The sequence below is a fragment of the Mesocricetus auratus genome, unplaced genomic scaffold (genome assembly GCF_017639785.1).
Source record: "Mesocricetus auratus isolate SY011 unplaced genomic scaffold, BCM_Maur_2.0 Super-Scaffold_100027, whole genome shotgun sequence".
NCBI lineage: Eukaryota > Metazoa > Chordata > Mammalia > Rodentia > Cricetidae > Mesocricetus > Mesocricetus auratus.
Window position 1 is genome coordinate 6,926,728 of NW_024429208.1, and position 25,933 is coordinate 6,952,660.

At 45.4% G+C, this 25,933-nt stretch overlaps 1 protein-coding gene across 1 annotated transcript in view; it reads left to right on the forward strand.

Annotated features, from left to right (window-relative positions):
* The window catches only part of Dnah8 (dynein axonemal heavy chain 8), a 225,385-nt gene that overhangs the window by 105,765 nt on the left and 93,687 nt on the right, over positions 1 to 25,933 (forward strand). Inside the window, exons 50-68 of the mRNA XM_040732039.1 lie at positions 657 to 901; positions 1,051 to 1,294; positions 1,854 to 1,994; positions 2,673 to 2,910; positions 5,472 to 5,614; positions 6,047 to 6,181; positions 6,871 to 6,993; positions 8,791 to 9,004; positions 10,019 to 10,128; positions 11,612 to 11,775; positions 12,748 to 12,940; positions 14,026 to 14,148; positions 15,980 to 16,110; positions 16,544 to 16,697; positions 19,219 to 19,383; positions 21,100 to 21,326; positions 23,127 to 23,245; positions 24,233 to 24,336; positions 25,658 to 25,834. Coding sequence (XP_040587973.1) covers positions 657 to 901; positions 1,051 to 1,294; positions 1,854 to 1,994; positions 2,673 to 2,910; positions 5,472 to 5,614; positions 6,047 to 6,181; positions 6,871 to 6,993; positions 8,791 to 9,004; positions 10,019 to 10,128; positions 11,612 to 11,775; positions 12,748 to 12,940; positions 14,026 to 14,148; positions 15,980 to 16,110; positions 16,544 to 16,697; positions 19,219 to 19,383; positions 21,100 to 21,326; positions 23,127 to 23,245; positions 24,233 to 24,336; positions 25,658 to 25,834 — 3,150 coding nt within the window. The remainder of the gene's footprint in view (positions 1 to 656; positions 902 to 1,050; positions 1,295 to 1,853; positions 1,995 to 2,672; positions 2,911 to 5,471; positions 5,615 to 6,046; positions 6,182 to 6,870; positions 6,994 to 8,790; positions 9,005 to 10,018; positions 10,129 to 11,611; positions 11,776 to 12,747; positions 12,941 to 14,025; positions 14,149 to 15,979; positions 16,111 to 16,543; positions 16,698 to 19,218; positions 19,384 to 21,099; positions 21,327 to 23,126; positions 23,246 to 24,232; positions 24,337 to 25,657; positions 25,835 to 25,933) is intronic.

Consider the following 25,933-nt stretch of genomic DNA (forward strand, 5'->3'; position numbering starts at 1 on the left):
CCTTTTATGTCTCCCTGAGTCCCTTCTACCATTCCCTCGAACCCGGTTTCTGTGTGTTTCTGCTCCTAGTAGCAAATGGAAGCCTGAAGCCACTTTGTGTGTGGGCACAGGAACAGGCATTGCCCGGGCACTCACTGCCCCGGCTCCCAAGTGCCACCATCTCCTTAAGGAAGGATGGATGGGCAAGGGGAAGGAAGGGCAAGGTCCTGATGCCAGATGGAGTCTTCCTGGCGGGGCCATGCCTGTCTGCCTGCTGGGGGTGTCCTCCATGGCATCATCCTTGGATATCCCATGCCCTGACTGTTATCTTCTCTATATTCCCCCTGGGGTATCCCCTTAACACTTGAAAAACTCAAGCTGTGCTTCTGGAGACGGCGTTCTGTTGCTGCTTTCACCACTGGGGGGCGGCATCACCACACCACAGGCACACTCAGATCCCAGGGCGCATAGTAAGAGCTGATCCTGAATTAATTATTTCCAAGATGTAATTCAAGTCCCACATTGTCATTACTTTATCCCTTACTTCGTTTCTAACGAAGTTCTAATGTTTAAGAACATTTAAATATCATTTAAAGCCTTTGGAATTCCGGCTAAGTCATAGGAATGCCAGCCAGAGTCTCACACCCTCATATTCCACGTGTCATTTGATGGTGTAGTTATATGAGACCTCACTGGTACGTCACGGCCTCATGACTCTTGGGCCCAGTGGTTCCGGGAAGACAACTGTCATCACAATTCTGATGAAGTCATTGACAGAGTGCGGGAGGCCTCACAGAGAGATGCGAATGAATCCGAAGGCCATCACCGCACCCCAGATGTTTGGCCGACTGGATACAGCCACCAACGACTGGACAGACGGAATCTTTTCCACTCTGTGGAGGAAGACGCTGAAAGCTAAAAAAGGGTATGCATGGGCCCCCTCTCAGTTTGCCTTTTCTCTGCAAGCATGTTCACAATGACACAGTATTTGTTTAGGTTTCTGTTTTTAATTATTTGCCAATCAATGAAACATTAATTTATCTCCCACCCCCCCTCCCTGATCTTGTTTGCAGGCGAAAACATCTTCCTCATTTTAGATGGCCCCGTGGATGCCATTTGGATTGAGAATTTAAACTCTGTGTTGGACGATAACAAGACACTCACCCTGGCTAATGGGGACCGCATTCCCATGGCCCCTAACTGTAAGCTGCTGTTTGAGGTGCACAACATTGAGAACGCCTCTCCTGCGACAGTGTCCAGGATGGGCATGGTGTATATCAGCAGCTCAGCTCTCAGTTGGAGGCCAATATTGCAGGTGTGGACTGGAAACAGCCCGGGGGCGGTGGGTGGGGGGAGGCTGGAAACAGATGAGAAGGACCAGGAACAGGTGGTGGTGGGGGGGGCGGAAACAGGCAAGAGTCTACACGTGTCCACCATTCTACATTTTGCTTTTGTATATCTCTGTGTGTGCAGGTACTCGTGTGTGTGTGCGCGCGCGCGCGCGCGCACGCGCGCACGCGCGCGCATGTAGAGATCAGAAGACAGCCTTGGGTGTTTCCCCTCAAGCCACCTTGCCGTCCATACTTGCCGTCCATACACTTTTGAGGCAATATCTCTCAATGGCCTGGATTTTGTCAAGTAGGCTAGGCTGGCCAGCCAGTGTGTCTGAGGGATCTGCCTGTCCCCACCTCCCCAGTGCTGAGATCATGAGCATGTGCCATCACGCCTAGCTCTTTTTAAAAATTTTTTAATGTGAGTTCCAGAAGTCGAACTCTTGTCCGTGTGCTTGCAAGGCAAAGCCCTTTCTATCAGTTGAGTTGCCTCCCCAGCCCTGCACTTCCCGAGTCAACACAGACACTGCCCTTTGATTCCAGGCATGGCTGAAGAAGCGCACCCAGCAGGAAGCCTCTGTGTTCTTGAGTCTGTATGATAAGGTGTTTGAAGACGCATATACGTACATGAAACTAAGCCTCAGCCCCAAAATGCAGCTGCTGGAGTGTAACTACATCATGCAAGTAAGACTTGGTTTGCTCTGTGCCTCCACTACTTTAAAGCCACCACCTATGGGCATCTGGAATAGAAAGTCCCTAGGGTCTAGGAAACCTTTTCATGATGTGGGTGTGAGGACTCTGAGAAGTTGACTTCCCAGAGGAGGAGGGATGAATTTGTAACCTAGTAATTTAACTCTGGGACCAGAGGCAACCTTAGGACACGTTTAGAGGAGACCTTTTGCCTCTTCAGATTGGGAAAAAGAGACTCAGCAACAGGAGTTGGGTAAAACCCACACTTGCAGGTCCCCAAACCCCAGCTTGCATCATTTCTGTTGGTCTTCTAATGCTGGGGACTGTCAGGAAGGCATCAGTGTCTCAAGATATTTCTGTTGTCTTTTCTCTTCCCCTCCTGCTTTCATTTTCTTCTTTCAAATATATATATATATATATATATATATATATATATATATATATATATATATATATTGGTTTTTACGAGACAGGGTTTCTCTGTATTGTTTTGGAGGCTGTCGGTCCAGCACGGCCTCGAACTCACAGAGATCCACTTGCCTCTACCTCCCGAGTGCTGGGTTTAAAGGCGTGCGCCACCACTGCCCGGCTTCTTCTTTCAAATATTTTAACCCAAACGTTTTAAAATTGGAAAAAAAATAAGAAAAGGATCGTATTTGAAATCTCTTGCAGTCTCTCAATCTCCTGGAAGGGTTAATTCCCTCCAAAGAAGAAGGCGGCATCTCATCCATGGACCATCTCCATAAGCTGTTTGTATTCGGCATCATGTGGAGTTTGGGAGCCCTTTTAGAACTGGAGAGCAGAGAAAAACTTGAAGTCTTTCTACGAGGTCACAAAAGCAAGTTAGACCTGCCAGAAATTCCCAAGGGCGCCAATCAGACCATGTATGAGTTCTTTGTTACTGATAATGGTAAGTGCACTGAGTTATGGTTCAAACAATTTAAGACATGAATTTCTAAGACTTGAGCACTAAGCCAAGTAGGAATATGACTACAAATACTGTTGTGAAAATATGTCAGAGATGGGATTTTGTGTATTAGCTGTGCTGGAAGCTGGGACCTTTCTGACTTCTTCACTTGGAGTAGTCTAAGTAAAATCCACTACGCGAAGCAATTCCTGGCCCATTGCCTGCTTCCTAATGGTTAGGGAGCAGCGTGGAAACATACACACAACTGGTGAGTCGCGCAGTCTGTCTGTTGCAGCAGTGAGAATGAAGACCTCGAACTGAGCATGTTGGGCCGTGTTTCTGTGTAGTATATTCCTCCAGGCCCAGCTTACCTTTCCTTCAAGCAAATACCCTTCAACTTGATGTTTTTGTCCAGAACCAGGCTCCAATTCTTCTAAGCCCCTGAGAGAACAAAATGATAAACCCTTCCGCCTTGCTTCCTGTATTTACCTCTGCTTCCTCCCCAAACCTGCCGAGCAGCCAAGGTGTTTTTGTGCTGAATGCATAAACTCTAAAGGATGAATAGAACAGAGGGAAGCCAGCAATAAAAAAGTTGTGATAGCAAGACAGCAGAAGGTACAAGGCTTTTGATTTAGCATGCGGGATGCAGCTAACTCCTAGCTGGGAAGTAATTTGTTGTATATCTCCCAGAACCTCCAGAGGGCTCAGGAAGCCTATCAGTAGGGAGATGGAACTAACACTCAGAGGGCGGGTTCTCAGCCTCTTGAGGAAAAAAGATTTCCTAGGTCTCTTTCCAAAGCTGCTGCTGGGCAGTTGCACCCACCCCACACTACAAAGGGCTGAGGGAAGAGAGCTGAGTTTCCTGGGCATCGTGGAGGGTGAGAGAGCCTCACCAATGGGACGGGGCGCGAGTCCGTGTTTGGAAGGACCTTCTTGAAAGGATTGGGACGGGTGAATTGAGTTGTGCCACTGTACAAGTGTTGAGGTCAGAAGACAACCTGTGAGAGTTGGTTCTCTCCTCCCTCTCTGTGGTTCTGGGGACTGAACTCCAGTAGCCAGGCTTGGTGGCAAGCTCCTTTAGTGGCTGAACACTCTCATGGGCCCTCCGTAGTCCTGCACTCTAAATGTATGTCCAAGCACCTATGTCCACGAAGTGAACCAAAGCTTTACATACTTGGTGTTCATAAAGGGCTCTCAGTTTGTTATTAGTGCATCCTTTAGTTTGTGTGTGTGTGTGTGTGTGTGTGTGTGTGTGTATTCTCGTCATCACTGGACATCAGTACTTTTGGAGAGACTCTTTTCTTAGATCTACAAGTTTCTGCTTCCAGGCCAGAGGGAGTTACAGTCTGGGTTTAGCCTCTAACATCAGCAAGTTGGACACAGTGTATGAAACAGTCATTTAGACACTGGGCAAAGGCAGAAAGAGAACCAAGTCCTGACAGGAGGCTTCAAGCAGGTGTTAGGGAACCCAACCAAAACTGCCAGTCTCATCAGGACAGGAAGGGACTGATGCAGAGGAGCCGTTAGGTTAGGGCTTCAAGATGGTGTGCACAGCAGAGGGGCGTGCACAGAGAGGAGGAGCCAGAGAAGAGCTGAAACGAAAGACAAATCCACAGACAGTGAAACTGCACTAGTGGATTCATGAAACAAATCCAGGAGGCAGACAGGTGGTTGGAGGTATGGGCTCCTTGCTTTTGTACCTACCTGACAGTTGCAGAGCAATCTACTCTCCAACAGAGTTTACCTTCTTTTCAAGAGCAAAGAAACATTTACAGCAACACTGTAACCTGTAAAACATTCAGGACAGGGAGACTTTGTAGCACTCTGTGTATATCTCAAAAGAATAAAGGTTTCAATTAACCAAAGTAAACAGAAGAGTGAGCATTGATTAAAACAGAAATCAATGACATAGAATGTAGAATGGAAAAGAGATGGAACCAAGAGATGGTCCTCTGTGAAGATCAATAAAAGTGATAAAGCTGTCATTAGAGGTATTAAGAGGTTAAAAACATAAGAAGATATAAATTACCACCGGTGGGCTGGGAGATAACCTCAGCTGGTGAAGTATTTACCGTGCCAGTGTGAGGACCTGAGTTTCATCCCCAGAACTAATGTAGAAAAGCTGGTGTGTTGTGTGTGCATGCAATCCAGACCTGGGGGGAAAGGAGGCAAAAGGATCTTTTGTGTTCACTGCCCGGCCAGCCTTGCTGGTGAGCCCCAGGCCAGTGAGATATTCTGTCTAAAAACAATCCAAAATAAGCTGAAGAAAATCCATAGTGGATGACATCTGAGGGGAAGTCACACGGGAGGTTATTTCTTTGGCTCCACATGCATGCTCACACACATGCAAACACACACGAAAGGAGTACATGAGTAGTAAGTAAATAGCCGTTAGTAAGAATGAAAGGGGAACATTAGGTAAGAAGGCGTGTTGATGTTTTAGGAAAGAATTTTAATGCTTTGCCTCATCTAAGCGGTTGTTTCTAGCACTTGGCATTTGTATAGCTTTACATGACCATCAAAGGACACATTTTGATGAAGATGAAATTCTACCCACCCTGTAGGTGATTGGGAACACTGGAACAAGAGACTCCAACCATACTTCTATCCAACGGACAGCATCCCGGAGTATTCTTCCATCTTGGTCCCAAACGTTGACAACATCAGGACCAATTTTTTGATAGACACGATTGCAAAACAACATAAAGTAAGTGTGGTGAACTCTTTGGTGTCCTAAACCATGTAAGAAACACATTTCCTCACACATACCACAGATAGATAGCATAAATCCCAACACAAGGGCCCCGCAGGGTGTCACTGGAGAGGGACCCTTCTGACAGTGGTCCCAGGTTCCAGAGTGGTATTCCTCTCTGTCTCCCCTAAGCTGATGGGCACCATGGGTGATGCCTTTCAGAATAGCTTCTGTACCCCAATGGGCATGCGGATAGGCAACCATATTCCACTTCAATCTTTAGTTTCACGGGGAGTGATCTGAATGTAGGTGTAATTGCAGAAAACAATTTTAAAAAGCGCATAGACTGGATTCATGGAATGGCGAGTCATCGCATGTAGAGCCATAAAGTGTTTGGTGCTAAACACACTGTTGGCGCCTTTCAGCACGGTCCTTCCACAATTGCAGGCTGTTTTGCTCACGGGAGAGCAGGGGACTGCGAAAACGGTGATGGTGAAAGCCTATCTGAAGAAATACGACCCCGAAATACAGCTATCCAAGAGTCTAAATTTTTCGTCTGCCACAGAGCCAATAATGTTTCAGGTAGAACCCGTCATTAGCTGTGGCAATAAGTATGCTAAAAACTGTAAAGCAGTGGCTCCCGTGAAATGAGTGTGCTCTGTGTGCTTCTCAGACAAGTGTTTAGTGGTTGCATCAGCTCAGTTTGCTTTCTTTGTTTTTTTTAAAGATTTATGTATTTATTTTATTTGTGTGTGTGTGTGTGTGTGTGTGTACCGAGTTGTGTGTGTGTGTGTGTGTGTGTGTGTGTGTGTGTGTGTACCGGGTTTATGTACCCCATAAGCATGCAGGAGCCTGAAGAGGCCAGAAGGAGGCACCAGATCTCCTAGCGCTGGCATTTATGAGCTGCCACGTTGGTGCTATGAACCGAATCTGGTTGTTTGCCAGAGCAGGGAGCAGTCTCTAATTTCTCTTCAATGGCATCTCTCCACACTTAAGTTTGTTCTCTTGTGACTGAATTAGAAGCCAGATCCAAGTAGTGCATTTGGGCTTAATGTCAAATCTGAGGCTGGACTTGGAGCGTATCAGTTTTAGTACACTGATGCCTAATATCCCCATCTCTTGTTTTTAAAAGCTCAAGTGATGCATATTTAATAATTCTTCTTGAACTTAACAGGTTCTAGCAGTAAAATTATGCTTTGTTCTGAAAGCATGGTTAGCTTGCAGAACTGAAACCCAGCATACATGACAAACCATTTCCTTTCCTTCTCTAGCGAACGATCGAAAGCTACGTGGATAAGAGGATGGGGAGCACCTATGGACCCCCAGGAGGGAGGAAGATGACTGTGTTTATTGATGACATTAATATGCCAGTGATCAATGAATGGGGAGATCAGGTATGGCTAGGGAACTTTCTGTCACTGATACGTAAGTCCCCTGGAGTTGGAGTTACAGGAAGTTGTGCGTCATTGGAGGTGGGTCCAGGAAATTGGAATGGGGTCTTCTGAAAGAGGCAAGCTCAGCTGCTAAGCCTCCTTCCAGCCCAGTGTTTTCCCTTAAATCAACCGCCTGCACATTACGTCTAATATTTGTTCTCAGACCTTTGGATGCCTACTTTTCGAACCTGTCTGTGGTGTGGTAGGACTCCGCATGTCGACTTGGCATCTCGATCTCATGCCCTCTCTGGCTCCTCTGCTTCAGCTTTTCACAGGTTTCATCCTTGCTCCCCCTCTCTAATGGCCACCTCCTAGCTAAACAATTCCAAACAAAGTACCACATCTCATCCACTCAATCACTCTCCCAACTGTAGACCATGGTCCCTGGCGCCGCCATCTGTCAACATAAGTCATTTCCCATTAGAGGACCTTCCTGATGTGGCCAGCATCCAGCATGTTCCTGATTCACTCCCAGTGACGTACTCAGCCTGTGAGCTCCATCTAGCCTGAGTCCTCCGGCCCTTTATCCCTGTTCCTGCTCTTTCTGTCCCCTTGCTCTAGGATCCACTAGCAGCTCAGTGACCACCCTGAGAGCAATCCTCGTAGTTTTTCATGCTTTTGCTCTACTTCAGGGCCGAAGGACTTCAGCAGTTCTCAAAGGTGGAACCATGTTTAGCCTCGGCCTGACTTTATTGTCCTGTCTAAACTCATTTGTTCATCTAGAGGTGTCTGCTCAGACTTGAAACAGCCCAAGCTTGTTTGACGATGAATCGTCTGTAATTCAGGAATCAGCTGCCCCACATTCAACCTGTCAGGAATCATGCTGTTCTTCATATTGAGCGCACCTCCTGGGAGTCTCATATTTCTTTTCCCTGCTTTATTTTCTCTGAAACATTTATAGTAACACTATTTTATTTGCACATAAGCATACACTTGTGCGTTTTGTCTCCCACAAGAATGCATGCTTCATGAAGATGGATTTTTGTGTGTGTATAAAGAGAGCCTGGCACACGGCTGAATACCGGTTGGATGAAAGACTGTTCTATTGGGGGTGCTTATGTGCTGTCCCCTTGGAGATATCCAAAAGGAATTTGAACACACAGAGTTGGAGTGCAGAAGGGAAGCTAAAGCCAGAGTGACAACTTTGTGATTCTTGGAGTTCCGATGGTGTGCCTGGAATCACGAGAAGGCAGGGGAGCCCTGGAAAATGGTTAATTGGAAGGTGGGAGGGTAAAGCATGGTTAGAGAGTGATCCCCAGTCATCAGAGGATTCTGGAAAGAATCATGCCTCAGAAACCAAGGCAAGAGGTTTTTTGTTTTTGTTTTAGTTTTTTTTGTTTTTGTTTTTTCTCTAAGGAGGATATATTAACAGAGTTAGAATTGCAGAGAAGAGTCTGCATCCTCCAAATGAAAATGTTGAGTAGTTCATAGTGTCGAAGGCTCAGGGTTGAGACCACTGTGTGTTCTGATATGAAGTGTCTGCGTGAGTGTGGGAGGTGTCAAACTTGTAACACTAAGTGCTGTTACCAGTGTGCCAAGTACATCACAACCATCTACCTACCTACACTTACTTGGAAATTTGTTTTGTCAGGGAACACTGAACTCACACCAGATGTTACCTTGAAGGTGATGGTCAGAATCGTAAACACATTTCCATGGAAGGAGTTGACTGTTTTCTGATAATCTCATCTGTCTTTTTTTTAAGGAGTTGTTGAGGATTAGTGGTGTGTTTAAAGATGTTACTGTATCAAATTTCAGATAACTAATGAGATCGTGCGGCAGATGATGGAAATGGAGGGAATGTATAGCTTGGACAAACCTGGAGACTTCACTACCATTGTCGATGTGCAGCTCATAGCAGCTATGATTCATCCTGGAGGGGGGCGGAATGATATCCCACAGCGCTTAAAAAGACAATTTACCGTGTTTAATTGCACACTGCCTTCAAATACTTCTATAGACAAGATTTTTGGTACGAGTACTCGAGATGCTTAATTTTTTTATTGCATCACATAATGGATATAAACCATGCAAAAATTTACTTAAGAGCTAAAATGTCTGTCTGGAATGGAGATTATGCATCTGAAATGAACAGCTAAATACCAGCATTAAGATGACTCAAAGATACTTAGGAAGAACCCTGCAGATGGTGGCATAAGAAGTGAGGGAGGGGTGAGGTGGTGGCTTGGTTGGTGAAATGTTGGCCATGCAAGTCAGAGGACCTGAGTTCAATCCCTCAGAACGACATTAAAAAAGCCAGATGTGATGACACACACTCCATGTGCTGGGGAGGTAGAGGAACAACAACTGAGGTTGTCCTCTGGTCACACACACACACACACACACACACACACACACACACACACACACACACACTCTCCCTCCCTCCCTCCCTCTCTCTCTCTCTCTCTCTCACATATGCATGTTAAAGGAAGCTCTGTGTTTTGTCCTCACATGGGTGATGAGGGAAATCTCGGCTGATGAGTGGCAGTTCTTCCATACACACCACAAGTTAACAGTTAATAACTAGTACTTTGAAATGCTAATGAAGTTAAGATCGTTGGTACCAAATTTGGCATCTGCAACATGTACTATGAAAAATTATGAAATGTAGACTAGATCAGCATGATTGCTTGATATGGTAGGCACTGGAAATCAGAAGGGAAAGGGGGAGAGTTTCAACAGAAGCAGGAACAATCAGTGATTTTTATGGGAAAACCATTAAAATTGCACCCCCCCATCTCATGCCAAGCAGAGAATAAAATACATGTAGACTAAGGGCCATCTGTGGATGGCTGCTGGGAGGATTAAGTATGAATCAGTGCATCACCGACTGCCACCAAGTATGGCTGGGCCACTCTGACTTACAGCGCTAATTAATCCCGGCAAGGTAGTCAGTCTTGCAATGGTTTATTCATTAGAATAAGCATGTGCCCCGTGACCTTTTTAAAGAAACTGTATGCCTTTCATCTTATTTTCTCCCCAGGAATCATTGGCTGTGGGTACTTTGATCCCTGTAGAAAGTTCAAGCCTGAAATCTGTGAGATGATTGGGAATTTAGTCTCAGTGGGCCGAGTGCTGTGGCAATGGACCAAGGTAACTGTGTGGCTCATTAAGAATGACAAACTCTGGCTGGAGAGATGGCTCAGCAGCGAGGAGCACTCGATGCTCGGGCAGAGGAGCCAGGCCCTGTTCCCAGCACCCACACAACTGTCTGTTGACCCAGTTGCAGAAGACCTGAAGCCGTCTTCTGCCGGCACTACGCACACACAGTACACGGATACACACTCAGACAAAACACTTGTATTTATGAAATAAAATAAGCAAGCCTTAAAACCCCCTACAAACTGCACAGGGTACACTTTCAGCACAGGAAGAGCTTATTCTGCAACAGGCACTAACTCCAGCATTAGTGAGTTAGTTGTGTGGGTTAGCTTCGGACTTTAATCAGAGAAATCTGCAGAAGATACTTGAGGGTGCAGAGAGACAGCTTAGTCAGTAAACTGCATGTTGTGCAAGCATGGACACCTGAGTTTACATGGATTCGGAGCTTCTGTGTAAAAAGACAAGCATGGCAACACATACCTGTAATCCCAGCTCTGGGAGGCAGAGACAATAGGACTGTAGGAGCTCGCTGGCCATCGTATTTAGTCTTGCCAGATATTTGATCTCCAAGCGCAGTGGGAGACACCGTGTCAGAATATAAGGTGGGAAGTGATAGAGGAAAGATGCCTGATGTCAGCCCCTGGCTTCTATACACGTGTACATGTGCCTGCATACACAGCAACAACCGCACATGCACAAACCACATACAAGAAGCTAGCCATATTTGAATGTAAATATGAAGAGCTATTATTCCCGCCTGCATGATTACCAGTTCATGTTCAGTTTTTCTTAGGATAGATTTTCATGTCTATATAGCTATGCATTTATAGCAAATCCATACATCATATATGGACTTGTCCGTTCACTCATCCATGTATACTAGTAAGGTTAGCCATCATTAGGCATAGTTTTCCCCATAGTTCTTATGGTTCTTGGGAATCACAGGAAAGGGATTTGTTGAGGCTGACTGGTGGTAGTATGACAGGAGTTGGAAGCTGTCTCTTGTACATTATTCTTGAATCCATCCTGTCTAAGGGTTCCTGGCTTTAAAATTTTTATGTTGCTTTTTTGTGATTTTTGGTTTTACTGACATCAATGCTGTGACAAAAATATGAGCTTGGTTTTGATTTATTTACTCAACAGGTCCTATCACAAATAGGATATGTGATGGGAGCTGGAGCGATGGTTAAGATGGCTAACTGTTCTTGCAGAGGACCTGGGTTTAGTCTGAAGCACCCACACGATGGCTCACAACCATCTGTAACCCCAGCCCTGGGGCATCTGATGCCTTCCTCTGTTCTCACTGGGGACAGACAGACATACATGAAAGCAAACAAGTAGAAAATAGAAGCGAAGAAAAATATTAAAATAAGGTGTATGAGATAGACTAGTCAAGAAGATATTCCTATTCTTAGTTTTTTTTTCTTTTTCTGAGAATTAAATTGAGAGTGTTAACCTTCTTTCTCATCTCCAGGTGAAGATGCTGCCGACCCCTTCTAAATTCCATTACATCTTCAACCTTCGAGATCTTTCCAGAATTTGGCAAGGGATGTTAACCATAAAAGCTGAAGAGTGTAGCTCCATCCCCATTCTCATGTCACTCTTCAAGCATGAGTGTAACAGAGTGATCGCAGACAGGTGGGCACTGCAGCCCTGAAGTTTACACACGTGACCTGAGAAGCTAGGCCTAATGAACATAAACCCCAGATTAATTCTTGTGTTACCTACTCAGAGTCATAAATAAGGATTATTGCCTCAAACTGTGTGCATGGGTGGGTGCGTGCGTGTGTGTGTGTGTGCAATACACACATGCACATGTGCACAAGCTCATAGAGGCCAGATCTAAATGCCTGATATCTTCCTTCTTCAACTCCTCTCCACTGAATCCATAGCTTGCTAGTTCAGCTAGATCCACCAGCCTGCCAGAGAGCTCCAAGGCTCCTCCCACCTCCGCCTCTCTAGAGCTAGGGTGACAAGGTGTGTGCTACTGCACCTCTCCAGACCCAGGGCACTGTATCCACCGAGCCATCTCCTTGGCCTGTGCGTCAGTTTTCGGTGAGGTCTGAGAAGTAATAATGGTGTTTCCCACTTGTCAGTCAATTTAAGAAAGTGCTCTGTAGTTCACCCCACCCTGCTCCTCTTACCTGGGCCACTTCACCCCCCCCGGCCCCCCCCCCGAGAGTTGATACAATTTAGCGGCGAATTTCAAGCTGTGTGTCTTCTAAAAAATGGTGGTCGTTGCATGGATGCAATCCCAAGTCGTCTCTCGGAGCTGCACTCCCCTCCTCTGTGTGCATGAGGCCCCTGGGGCTCATGAAGTTGTTACATGGGAACTGCAACATTCTAATACACAGGTAGAACTCTCGAGGTGTTAGCAGCCCTCCTGCCTTCCCTCTGTGGCACTCTGAGTCTGACACACCACCAGGGTCACCTACTGGCTCCTCACTTGCCCTGCACAGCATAGGGACCTGTTGGCTTTCCCTAAGCCACAGGGTGGTGTCTGTCTCCGAATAGAGGGCGGGCCGTTTCCAGTCTAGAGGTAAGGAAGGGCAGGGTTAGGCAGAGATGTTGCCTCTCTCCTGTCTTCTATTCAGAGTCCTGTCCTTTCAGGTTTATAACTCCTGAAGATGAACAGTGGTTCAATACGCAGCTCATTCGGGCTGTGGAAGAAAACATCAGCCCTGAGATTGCATCAACCATCCTCCCCGAACCATACTTTGTGGATTTTCTCCGTGACATGCCTGAACCTACCGGTGATGAACCTGAAGACACTATGTTTGAAGTGCCCAAAATCTACGAATTGGTACTTTTTAAAAAATCTCTTAGAGGCTTCTAGAAAAAAAAACCTATCTCTTAGCATGAATGGGGGAGGAACTCATGAAGTCCTGTGTCAGCTAAGGAGCCATTGACCTTTAGTGGCTACTGGAAGAGGGAGGGTCACTATTCTTCAAGGCGTTGAGAAGGAGATGGTCCAACACCCGGGCACACAGAGGGCAGCACTAAATAAACTCAGTGGGTTTTAAATTGAGAGATATATAGGTAGAGATGGATGGATGGATAGATAGATAAAGAATAAACATCATGTAAGCTATATGAAATTCGAATTTCAAAGTTCCTAGATAAAGTTTAATTGAAACATAACATGTACAGTTGTTGTCTGTGGCTGCTTTGCAAGAGCAGAGTGGAGTGATTGCAATAGATATGGCAAGGATCACAAGCTAAAATATCTACTAATGTAGCTATGATAGAAGTTTGCCCAGCCTTTGCCAATAGTCCCAAGACAGAAAATGTAACTTTGAAAGTGTTCTGTTCAACATCCCCGATAAAATATAGGGGAATTGGTGTGATGAAACCAGTGAATGAAATAGAGACCCGCCATTTCCCTACACTAGTAGATAGACTTGGTGCTGGAGAGATGGCTCAGCAGCTGAGAGCATTTACTGCTCTTGCAGTGGACCTGGGCTCAGTGTCCAGCACCCACACGGCAGCTCACAACTCCCTGTAGTTCCAGGACCAGGGCATCTGAGGCCTCTGGACTCCAAGGGCATCTTCATACAAATGGTTTACAAAAGCTCATTCAGAAGCACACGTACACATAAATAAAAAGTAAGCAAAAAGAGGTAGATTGAGCGAAATGAAAGCAAGGTTTCAAATGAGTTTGGGGCAGGGGAGAAGATGGCATGTCAACCAGACTATAAGGTGCAGGGTGAGCAAGAGAACAGCCTGTGAGACAAGGCAGGCAAGTTGTGGATTTGGCCACATAAAGGGCGGAAAATTTCTGTGTGTTTTCAAAAACCCGAACTACCAAAACACAGACTAGAGTCAGATAAAAATACTTGCTACGTCAAAACATTTGGATCTTAAATACTATTTTTTTCTCTCCTACAGGTGCCAACCTTTGAGTTTCTGTGTGAAAAACTCCAGTTTTATCAGAGGCAGTTCAATGAGATCATCAGAGGGACATCTCTTGACCTGGTGTTTTTCAAAGATGCGATGACTCACCTGATTAAGGTTCTGTTGACTACTTCCTGAGCTGTGTGAACATTGTTAAAACTTAGTTTCAGCAGGGCGGTGGTGGCGCACGCCTTTAATCCCAGCACTCGGGAGGCAGTGGCAGGCGGATCTCTGTGAGTTTGAGGCTGGGCTGGACCGACAGCCTCGAAAACAATACAGAGAAACCCTGTCTCGTAAAAACAAACAAACAAAAACAAACAAACAAAAAAACTTAGTTTCTTAGGTAAATTGACTGAGAGCGTCCATCCTACCAGACAGCATCAGAAGAGGAGCCGTGTTTGAGTCAGTTTCCAGTTTCTGAGAACAGCGGATTATTAAGGACCCCCCTTACACAGCAGCACACATTTTCCAAGGGCAGATGGGTTTTGTGCCCAGAGCTTCTGGCATTCTGACTCCAAGTGCTCCCCATTCTTGGAGGAAGCTCAAACATCCTGTGAAGAAATGCCCCTTCTTAGAATTATGCTTAGTTATTGTGTATATGGGTGTGTGTGCCCATGCCCACAAAGAGGCCAGAGGACTTCTGGAACTCACTCTGTAGATTAGGCTGGTTTCAAACACAGAGGTCCACCTGTCTCTGCCTGAGTGCGGGGATTAAGGGCATGTATCGCCACTGCCAGGCACACAGCAAAGACTCTTATCTGCTGAGCTATCTCCATAGACCTGTTACAGGGGATGAAAAGACAATTTGCAAAGTGGCTGGAGAGCAGATTGTGGACAGACTGATGGGGGAGGGGAAAGACAGGTGCACAGGTCTGATGGGGAGAACAAAGCTATTTAGAGGTAACATGGTGTGATTCATTGATGAAAAGCTGGCAAACAGGTTATTCACTTATGTGATTGGATGATGGAAGAGGAATTCTTCCCCAGCAGTGATGGCATCATGAGGGGATGCAGCCTCAAAGTTGGTAGAATCAATTTTTAATGTCTCAAGGTTTCTACAAGATACATCCAACATATTAGTTACTAAACTCCCACCATGGCAATAACTCAGGGACCTTGAGACCCTCCTCTGGGTGGAAAAAATATATAAGTGATGAGTGTGTTTCAAAATGTGATGTAATCCATCCATAACCAAAGTGCTATTACTTATTCGTCATCATATATATAATATGTTTTTAAAATAGTTGCTTCTAGGGCCTGGAGAAATGGCTCAGTGGTTAAGGTCACAGGCAGCTCTTCTAGAGGAGGTGGGTCCGGTTCCCAGCATCCACACAGTATCTCACAATCATCAGTAACTCCAGCTCTAGGGGGTCCATCGTCCTCTTCTGGCCTCCTTGGGTGCTGCATACATGTGGTACACAAACAACATACAAACAAAACATGTACACACAAAATAAAATCTTTTAAAATAGATCAGTGATCAACCTACATTCTTCTTAGTTTTTGGCATTTACATGAAAGACTGGAAGACGGCTTTTTTTGTGGTGTTTTCACATGGTCTGCATAAGCTCTGAGCTAAGAACACTCGTTGCTTTTGCAGAGGACCTGAGTTTAGCTCCCAGCACCCATGTTGGGTGGCTCCTAACCATCTGTAACTCCAGAGGATCCAGCACCCTCTTCTGACCTCTGCCCCCCATATATGTGACACACACACACACACACACTCATACACACACACATTCACACACACACAGAGATTGAAAAACAAAAAGAAATTGAACTAACTAAAACAATGTGGCAACAGCAACAGCAAAATCCAAGACAGCATTATTAGGAAAGCCCTAAAGTAGTTTGGAAACACATGGTCAGACTTTGGACCCTTTAGCACAAGAAAATGTAGACATTTGCACCTATTTTTCTGATGCACACTCTTTTATTTCAAAACTAGATCTCCAGGATAATTCGAACTTCCTGTGGGAATGCGTTGCTGGTGGGTGTCGGTGGCTCAGGGAAGCAGAGCCTTTCAAGACTGGCCTCTTTTATTGCTGGGTACCAAATATTTCAGATAACATTAACCAGGTAAGGTGGGAGAATGCTCAATGATGTGTTACCCTGCAGTTAAATGTTTATGTTTAAAACAGAATGCTTTGTTGTGTTGCTTTACCTCATTTTTTTGCTTGCATTTGTATTATTTATTTTGTGTGTTCTAATTATCATGGTTTATTACTGTGTCTTGAGATAAACTGTGACTATATAGGTTAACCTGTTACTTTTAAATTTATGTATATGTGTGTGCCTACTCATCTGTATGCTCAAGACATGTGTGCAGTGCTCACAGACACCAGAAGAGGGCACCAGGTCCCCTGGAACTGGAGTTACAGGCAGTTTTGAGCTACCCAGTATGGCATTTGGGAACCAAACTTGGGCCCTCTGCTAGAGCACTGATAACTGCTGAGTTATAACTCTGACTTCATTAAAATCTTTAACAAGGCATCTACTGCTTCTCTTCTAGGTCTTACAACGTGAGTAATCTAATAGAAGACTTAAAGAATTTGTACAAAGTTGCCGGAGCTGAAGGCAAAGGCATCACCTTCATCTTTACAGACAATGATATAAAAGATGAGGCATTTCTAGAATACCTCAATAACTTGCTATCCTCGGGGGAGGTGGGTCTTGAGGAGGGGTAGTTCACAGTTAGGAAGCGTGTAGCGTGTATGTTGCATGTGTGCATGCGCGTGAGTATGCCCACACCAAGGTGAATGTATGTGTGTGGATATTTGTGCATGTGTGTAAATTTGCATGTGAAAGTTCCAAGCTATCCATGGTGTCATTCCTCTAAGCCACCATTCACCTTAAGTTAGTTAGTTAGTTAGTTTGTTAGTTTGTTTTGGGCAAGAGATTTTCAGATGTGTTGGGACTCTGACTGGCCAGTGAGCCCCAGAGCTCTCCTTGTCTCCATCTCCCCAGTGCTGGAATTGCAGACATGTGCCACTGTGCATGGCTTTTTGTTTTGTTTGTTTTTTCTATGCATGACTTTTTTTTTTTTTTTTTTTGGTGCTGGGGCTTGAACTCAAGGCCGCAGTACTTTTGCTAGCTTTTAAAGTGTGTGTTCTGGAGACTGAATTTAAGTCCTCATGCACTTTTCCAGCTGAACCATCTCCCCAGCCCCTAAACCCAAATCTCATTTGTGTAGGAAGACAGGAGCTTTACGAGAGCCAGACTGTTTTGCATACATTCTTGACTTGAAAAAGGAGATTTAGGCCTACATGGTGTAGTAGGTTACTTCATTTTACTTTTTTGTATTTGTGCAAAATGAATGCTGCCTACCTCCGTATTTATTTTGTATGTTTTATTCCATCTTAAACACAGTTTCTGGCCTATCTTTTATCTTCAGCTTGGTCCTGTGCCTTATTTTATTGTTCTGCCTATTTATCAGTTGGGAGTGTAGAATGGTTGAATGCATTTTGTTTGCTGGAAGTCGGTGGGTTGGGTTCTTGCGATACTGGTTCCCATGGCCACTCACCTTTAGTGCTTTGTTAGAGGGTCACCAGCACTCAGCACGTAGTTGTAGTAAGGGCTGAGACTTACAGTAAGGATGCCCAACTGGGTCATAAGTAGGAGACATCCTGGACTGTGGAGAAGGTTCGGTTGGTAAAATGTTTGCTTGAGGTTGATCCCCAGCGCCTAATCTAATCTGTATGTATGTATGTATGTATGTATGTATGTATGTATGTATGTATATACATGCATGGTGACAAGTTCTTGGAGTCCCACTTCTGGGGAGATGAAGATGGATGGGTCCCTGGGGTTGGTTCCCTGTCTAGCCAGCTTAGCCTACTCTGTGAGTATTAAGTCAATGAGAGACCATGTCTCAAAAATCAAGGTGGATGCTCTCTGAGGAATGACACTGAGACTGTCCTCTGGGCTCCACATGCATGTGCATGCACACCATCACACATAATATGTACCCCCCACACATGTGAACACCTACACATATACACATCACAGAGACACACACACACCCCACACACATACACACACACCACACACATACACAGCACACACACACATACACACCACACACACATACACACACATACACATAGACACACACATAGACACACACATAGACACACACACACCACACACAGACACAGACACACATAGACACACACCACACAGACACACATAGACACACATACACCACCCACACATACACACACACCACACATACACACATACCACATACATACCACACACATACATACACACACACACACCACACACACATACCACATACATACCACACACATACATACACACACACACCACACACACATACCACATACATACCACACACATACATACACACACACACACACCACACAAACACATACCACATACATACCACACACACACCCCACATACACACACCACACAAACACACACCACATACACACCACACAGACACACATAGACACACACACACACACATATACACACACCAATGTCCAGGTTTCCTATGCTGAGGGGCCATATAAAGCATGCCTTCCCTTCAGGAAGTGGTGCTGACCCGTGTACCCCATGCTATATACCACGATTCCTCTCAGGGAAGCCTGTGTGGGATTCTGAGTAGGAAGATCTTGTCAGAGTCATCTACAGCTGTTTAAGTTCTGGACTCCCAGGAGAAAAGCAGGGCTTTACCATATATCGATGGTGCTTGTATGAATAGTTTAAGCTCAGGGGAAACACCTTATCAATTAGTAAAGGAAGAGAAATCCCCAAAGCCAAGGTCCCAGGTACCAGCCCATGGGAAGCTCCAAAAGCACTCCCTTCTCAAGGTCACTGTTGACGCTGGACACTGGTGGTTGCTGATGCTTGTTGGGGCCAGGGCTAAGATTCTTTATAGGGGACGGGGCACTGTGAATTGCTCTTGATAACTGTGTTCAATAAAAGAGCCATGCTCTTGATACTGTCTGGCAAAATTGGGTGCGTGGCTCAGGAGCAGCAGGAAGGAAGTATTGGTGGTGGTGGTGTGTGTGTGTGTGTGTGCAAGTGCATTTGAGAGAGAGAGAGAGAGAGGGAGAGAAGGGGGGAAGGGAGGGTGGCTAACCAGATTATAGCAGTGGGAAATTTAATGATTTAAAATACACATCACCTTCTCACTTTCTTGTATGTTCCTTAAAGATCTCCAATCTGTTTGCCCGAGATGAGATGGACGAGATCACCCAAGGCCTGGTGTCGGTCATGAAGAAGGAGCTGCCTCGCCACCCTCCTACCTTTGATAACCTGTACGAGTACTTCATCAACAGATCCAGGAAGAACTTACACGTTGTTCTCTGCTTTTCCCCGGTGAATCTTCATTCTTTATATATGTGGAATCATGCATCTAATAGGCAACCTTCTCTGATGAGATATTTGATCAGAAACTAACCTTTCTTTCATGAAACTAAAATGAATTCTTTCCTACCACGCTCCCTGAACCCAAATCTCATCACCTCTGTAGCCATTTAAGAATATGTGAATTATTTGAGGTTGCTGTATAGCTTACCCATTCACAAATTAACAAGAGACATATATTATTTGAATACTGAATTTAGTGATACAGTCTCACCTATCTGTATCTCCAATATGACCATAACATCTAGAATATTCTTGATGGATTTTTCCAACCTTGAGTTATCTCTAGCTCACCGTGCTTGCCAATCTTGCAGTCATTTGCCCCATGTGGCTACCTAAATTTTAATTAGTTAAAACTGTGTAAAAACAAAAATCCAGTTCCTGGGTCCTAGTAGCCCCATTTCCAGTGTTCACTGGCCATGTGTAGCTGGTGTCTACCATGCTTGGAAACCCTGCCAGAAAACAAGCATGCAGGACAATTATGTGCTCATGGGATGTTTTACTGCGTAGCTGTGCCCTGCCCCAGAGGGCCCCATTCTTCTGTGGGGTGTAGCGGCCTGCTTGTCAGTTGTTTCCCGTCTCTGTGCTCTTCTCTGCTTGAACCCAGCTCTTTTCCCACATACAGAGCATCCCAGACCCTTGGAGAAGTCTCTTTAGCTCCCTGACTGCTTCCCTAGAGGGACCACCTGCTCCTTAAGCTGCCTGTGTTACTGGACGTGAGGGTCAGAACCTAAGACCCCGGCAGCTCAAGGGACCAGGCTTGGCCACCCGTACTCTGAGTCTCAGTGAGCCCATTTAAGAGACAAATGAGCAGTGGAAACCAGAACAGGGAAATGGATTCAGTGTGGTCACACTGAAAGGAAGAACAAAGGGGCCCAACGATGTATCCCTTCCACTGCCCCAAGTTCATCTTCCTGGCCCTGCCCAGAGGCTTGAGTTAGGTAGAAGGCAAGAGCTGGGCATGGCTATGCAGTCCTGCCAAGGTGTGGTCCCTGCCATTGCCATTGTCTGGGCTCCAGTCTCTCTTGCAAGGTGATCTGACAAATTGTCAGGATTGCATGAGGTCTCTTCCTGGAGGCAAGTTCCTCCCCTAACGGACCCCAGTCTGTCATTTCAGTAGATAGCCAAAGGGAGGGTTTAGAAAATCTTTGCACCCAGGACTGTCACACTTGTGCTAACCCCAGTGCCCAGGCCACCCCTCCCCCACCACTGTCCCTGTCCTCTTTCCAAGAGTTCTCACTGTCACCATGACACTTTCCCCTTGGAAGGTAGCTCCTAGACTCGAACCCACTATGGCAGCCATTTTTCCAGGACAGGGAAGAGACGGATACCACACCTTCCTCCAGTTCAACACCAACTTGGTATTCTGCTGCAGCCCAAGGAGGTGTTTTTCAACCTATGGTGCCGCGCTGCTGGCCCTGGGTGTGAATGTATCCCTCTCTGCTGCTGGTCCAGGGTGTGAATGTATCCCTCTCTGCTGCTGGTCCAGGATGTGAATATATCCCTCTCTGCTGCTGGTCCAGGGTGTGAATATATCCCTCTCTGCTGCTGGCCCAGGGTGTGAATATATCCCTCTCTGCTGCTGGCCCAGGGTGTGAATGTAGCCCTCTCTGCTGCCTGCCTTCCTCCCTCTGTGTTTCTCACGCCTTCTGACCTTGCTCCCCACAGGTTGGCGAGAAGTTCCGGGCCCGATCCCTGAAGTTCCCTGGCTTGATTTCTGGCTGCACCATGGACTGGTTCAGCCGCTGGCCCAAGGAGGCTCTGATCGCCGTAGCCTCCTACTTCCTTTTAGATTACAACATTGTCTGCTCCAGTGAGGTCAAGAGGCAGGTGGTGGAAACCATGGGGCTCTTTCACGACATGGTTTCTGAGAGCTGTGAGAACTATTTCCAAAGGTATGTGAGATTGCAGAAGCTTGGCAGCTGGGAGAATTATTTCCAAAGGGAAGTGAGATTGCTTTAGCTTCTAGAACCTGAATCACCAAGTTCTCTCCAAAGAGGAATTAATTGTGACGACCAGTAAGCAACTCTTTGCATAGCATGATCGTGCAGGCCCAGCCACAGCCCATGTTTCTTGCATTCGTTTCCTAATGATTAAGTAATTTAAAGATGCCCGATAAATGAGATTTAAAAATTAACTAGGGGCCATACTTTTAAATACCTCTTTACCCTCTAGGACTCTAAGTAGCAGATGCTTAATGAATCACAGTTTCATTTGCTTAATTTTGTTTTGAAAATGACCTAAATCATTCCTTATAAACGGTTTAAAATGAGCTTTTCATCCCAATGCATTATTTATTCTGATTAAAGAAGACACTGTTTTTGAGTTTCTTTATTGCCTCATGTTGAGGGAACATTCGAGGTTTGACTCTTGCATAGCTGAATCTTATCAAAGCTTTTCTGGCCATTAACTATGAAGCAGGACTTTAATTGGGTGCAGGAGAACCACTCAGTAAGAACAGTCATGGTGTGTGAATTTCGAGCAAGCTGGCCGCAGAGCTTAAAAAATGCCGTAGGGCTTCCTTGCCCCACCATGCATGGGAGCCATGGGTAAGGATGCCAGGTTGGACCAAAGTAGGTTCTACAGGGGTCTCCAGAATATTGAACTCCCTGCTTGGAGTGAGTGGGTGGGCTTTTGAGGCTCAGAACCTGATTGAAGAGCTATGCCTATTTTTCTGTGCCAAGGGGGGGGTGATCCTGGGACTGTTGAGGGACACCCATGCCTTGAAGTGTTTGCTTATGCCAACCCCTTCTTTGCACTAGGACCATGCCCAGACCATGCCTCTTAACTAGTTGCAGGTTCAAAGACTCTATGGAGTTAGTGGGCACAAATCCTCACAATTAGGCAGACGTTATTTCTTCTACTTCTATCATCCGGCAACATCAATTTCCTTTGAGTTTTCACATGACCACAAAATGTATTTATTGAGTTTTGGAAATGTTGCTACATCTTTCAGACTTTTCCTATTCTCTTAAGTTGAAGAATGGTTTCTACAAAATGATTTTACAAAGTGAATGTTTTCACAAAATGCTCTAGTGGTAGTTACATACATGTCCAGTCTAAACAAACAAAGACAAAACCAAAACAATCAAAGGAAACTTTGAAAATGTCAAAAACCCTCAGAACTCCATAGATGAGCCTTTAAGTCAGAAATGTAAGATTGTAGAGTCAAGATTCGGACCTTAGTTTCCCTGATGTAAAATCACCCCATTTTGTTTATTTCTGTGGTTGCTATGATGATTGAAGGGTAAAGCCCACAGTGAATTAAACCATGAGCCCAGTGTGGCTGTTTGGACTTCAAGTCCAATTCAGCTGTACAGGGGAGGGACTGGTCTTGTAATGAGCAGCAAATAGCAGCTAAGTGAAAATGAATTACGAAGCACACTGGCAGCAGCCCCACCATCCCCCCACCTGTCCAGAAACTTCCTATTGACAGAGCATGCTCATGTATGCTAATTTATTTAATCTTCATGAAACCTTGATGGGGTTATACAACATCCTTCCTCCAACTTCCTATAGGCTGAAACACCAGCCAGAGTAGGGCAAGAGTCAGGTCAAGGATACGTCCTGTCTTTCCCCGTGGCCCTCGGGTGGCCAGGTACTGCCCATAGCTTTCACAGTGGGTACAGCGTGTGGGGCACTCAATAGAAAGACAGTAGAGGGATTGAGGGGCTATCTTCATATTCCTTTTTCAGATACCGCCGAAGAGCCCATGTGACTCCCAAATCATATCTGTCATTTATAAACGGTTATAAGAACATCTACACTGAAAAGGTGAAGTATATCAATGAGCAGGCGGAGCGGATGAATATCGGTAAGAGGGATGGCCAGTCTTGTCTCTTTAGGGTTTGCTTGGTCGTGAACCCGACATCTTACTGAGTGGATATCACCGTGTTTGAAAATCAAACACTCTGGGTTTTTTTTAAGGTTTTAAAAATTATGTATGTATGTGACTGTATGTGGCTGTGTGTGTATGCGGCTATGTGTGAGGATGTGACTGTGTGTATGTGTGTGTGTGTATATGTGGCTGTGTGTGTGTGTGTGACTGTGTGTATATATGTGTGTATGTGTGCATGTATGTGTGTGTGCTTATGTGTACAGGTGCACATGGAGGTCAGAAGAGGGAATTGAATCCCTTAGAGCTGAGGTTACAGGAATTTGTGAGCTGCCTTATGTGGGTGCTGGGGATGAACTTGAGTTCTTTGCAAGAGCAGTGTGGACTCTTAGCCTCTAAGTATACATTTTAATAGTTGTTTTGGTATATTGAGACAGTGTCTCCTATAGTGCACATTGGCCTCCAATTCTATATATAATCCAGGATGGCCTTGAACTCCTGAGTTGTCTGTTCAATCCAAATATTAATTTGATTATTAAAAGTAGGTCTGTTACCAAATGCCCCTTGACCTGGTAAAAAAACTAGTTAGTTGTGAGCAGAGGGTTATTTCTTTCTCTAGAATTATGGCTAATGGCTCTTTTAGCCCCAGGTTCACAGTGTCAGGTGTGAGTCAAAGCCCCTAAGTGCAGCTTGCTGACCAGGGAAACCCATCTTGTGGGAAAAAGCAAAACTGGAACAAGACAAAATCTGGGTTTGGATCCCCAGCACTCATGAGAAAAGCTGAGCAAGTCAGGAAAGTGACGTGTTGTTCTGAAGACAGGTGTGTTTCTGTCTGTGCTGAACCATGTTGTGTTTGGTGTGCAGGTCACATATTGTGCCTGCCTTATACACAGTCAGTAGTGAATGCATACCTGACATGAGGCTGAGCCTTAACCAGCAAGGACCTGTCCGTGTGTGTTTGTAAAGGTCTGGACAAGTTGATGGAGGCCAGCGAATCTGTCGCTAAACTCTCACAGGACCTTGCCGTCAAGGAGAAGGAACTGGCCGTAGCTTCCGTGAAAGCAGACGAAGTGAGTTTGCATGTACCCTGTCCCCACCAACAAGGAATGACTCCCCACATTTTTTTTCTTTTTGGCTTTTTTTTTTGAGACAGGGTTTCTCTGTGGCATTAGAGGCTGTCCTGGAACTCGCTCTGTAGACCAGACTGGCCTCGAACTCACAGAGATCCGCCTGCCTCTGCCTCCCGAGTGCTGGGATTGAAGGTGTGTGCCACCCGGCTGACTCCCCATATTTAAAAGACATTTTTACATTGCATATAACTCTCAAACAATTGATTGAAATTACTTATAAAAATCTTTATTTTAAAACTTTACTAAAATAAGCAGAACCTAAACCTACAGCCTGGTATGGTAAGACAATTAGCCGTAAAGGGACATCCTCTGTTTGGTCTAGAATATTCCTTTCTCTCTCTACTTAAGCTCTTGCTCTCACTCACCTGTCTGTGGACTTTCTCCTTAACTGTGAGTTGTATTAAGTTGTACTTTAAGGTCCTTTATAGTCTAATTTTCTAGAGGAGTCAAGGATCATCAAAAAATTTTTTTTTCTGAGTTAGGAAATGGTTAGCGTTGGTGGAGTAAAAAAGGATCAACAACCAAAAGGCCTCCTCCCAAGGTGATAGGACACCTGTGTGGCTCTTTCAAAGTCAGCCGGGAGTCAGTCAGGAAGTGGAGGCCTGGACAGCAGCCAGTCATGGAATTGAATGGCACTCTAGGCAAGCATTGTCCCAGCCTGTGCCAGACAATCAACAAACATGAGCTATTTTTATTATTGTAGGAGACTCAACGTGGCTTCTTACTTTACCCCATTGTACTTAAATTGTTTTAATTATTCAGAAGGTCATAGATCAGAAACATCATTTTTTTAAAAAAATGAAATCTTAACGTTTGTTTATATATACCCTGAAGTTCAAGGATAGCTCAGAAAATGGAGTATTCCATGGCATCACTCAGAGTGACTGTGTTTTAAAGATTTTATTTTCAGTCATGTGTATATACGTGTGTGTGTGTGAGTTCACATGCATGCGGTATCCACGGTGGCCAGGAGAGGGTAGTCTCATCTCCTGGAGCAGGAGTGGCGGATGATTGCGAGCTGCCTGATGTGGGTGTATTGGAACTGGACTCAGGTCCTGGGAAAGAGTCGTCAGTGCTCCCAACTGCTGAGCCGTCACTCCGGCTCCCTCGAAGTGCCTTTCGATGTGCATTAAAGTATAGGTGACTTAGGTGGAGGACCTTGCTCTTACTTTCTCGTCTTATACTCTGCTAGATAAGTACCTCACGGACATCGATCTGCACATTTTTTGCTTTAAAGTCTTTGGTGTCCTTTCTTTACCAGGTGCTGGCAGAAGTCACAGTGAGTGCCCAGGCTTCAGCCAAGGTGAAAAACGAAGTCCAGGAGGTAAAAGACAAAGCCCAGAAGATCGTGGATGAAATCGACAGTGAAAAGGTGAAAGCAGAGAGCAAACTGGAGGCGGCCAAACCTGCCCTGGAAGAAGCAGAGGCAGCCCTGAATGTGAGCACCGCCCCCTTCTCCCTCCCTGAATGTGAGCACCGCCCCCTTCTCCCGCCTGGGGGACCCTACACGGTGCTGGATCTCCTTATGTGGCCTCAT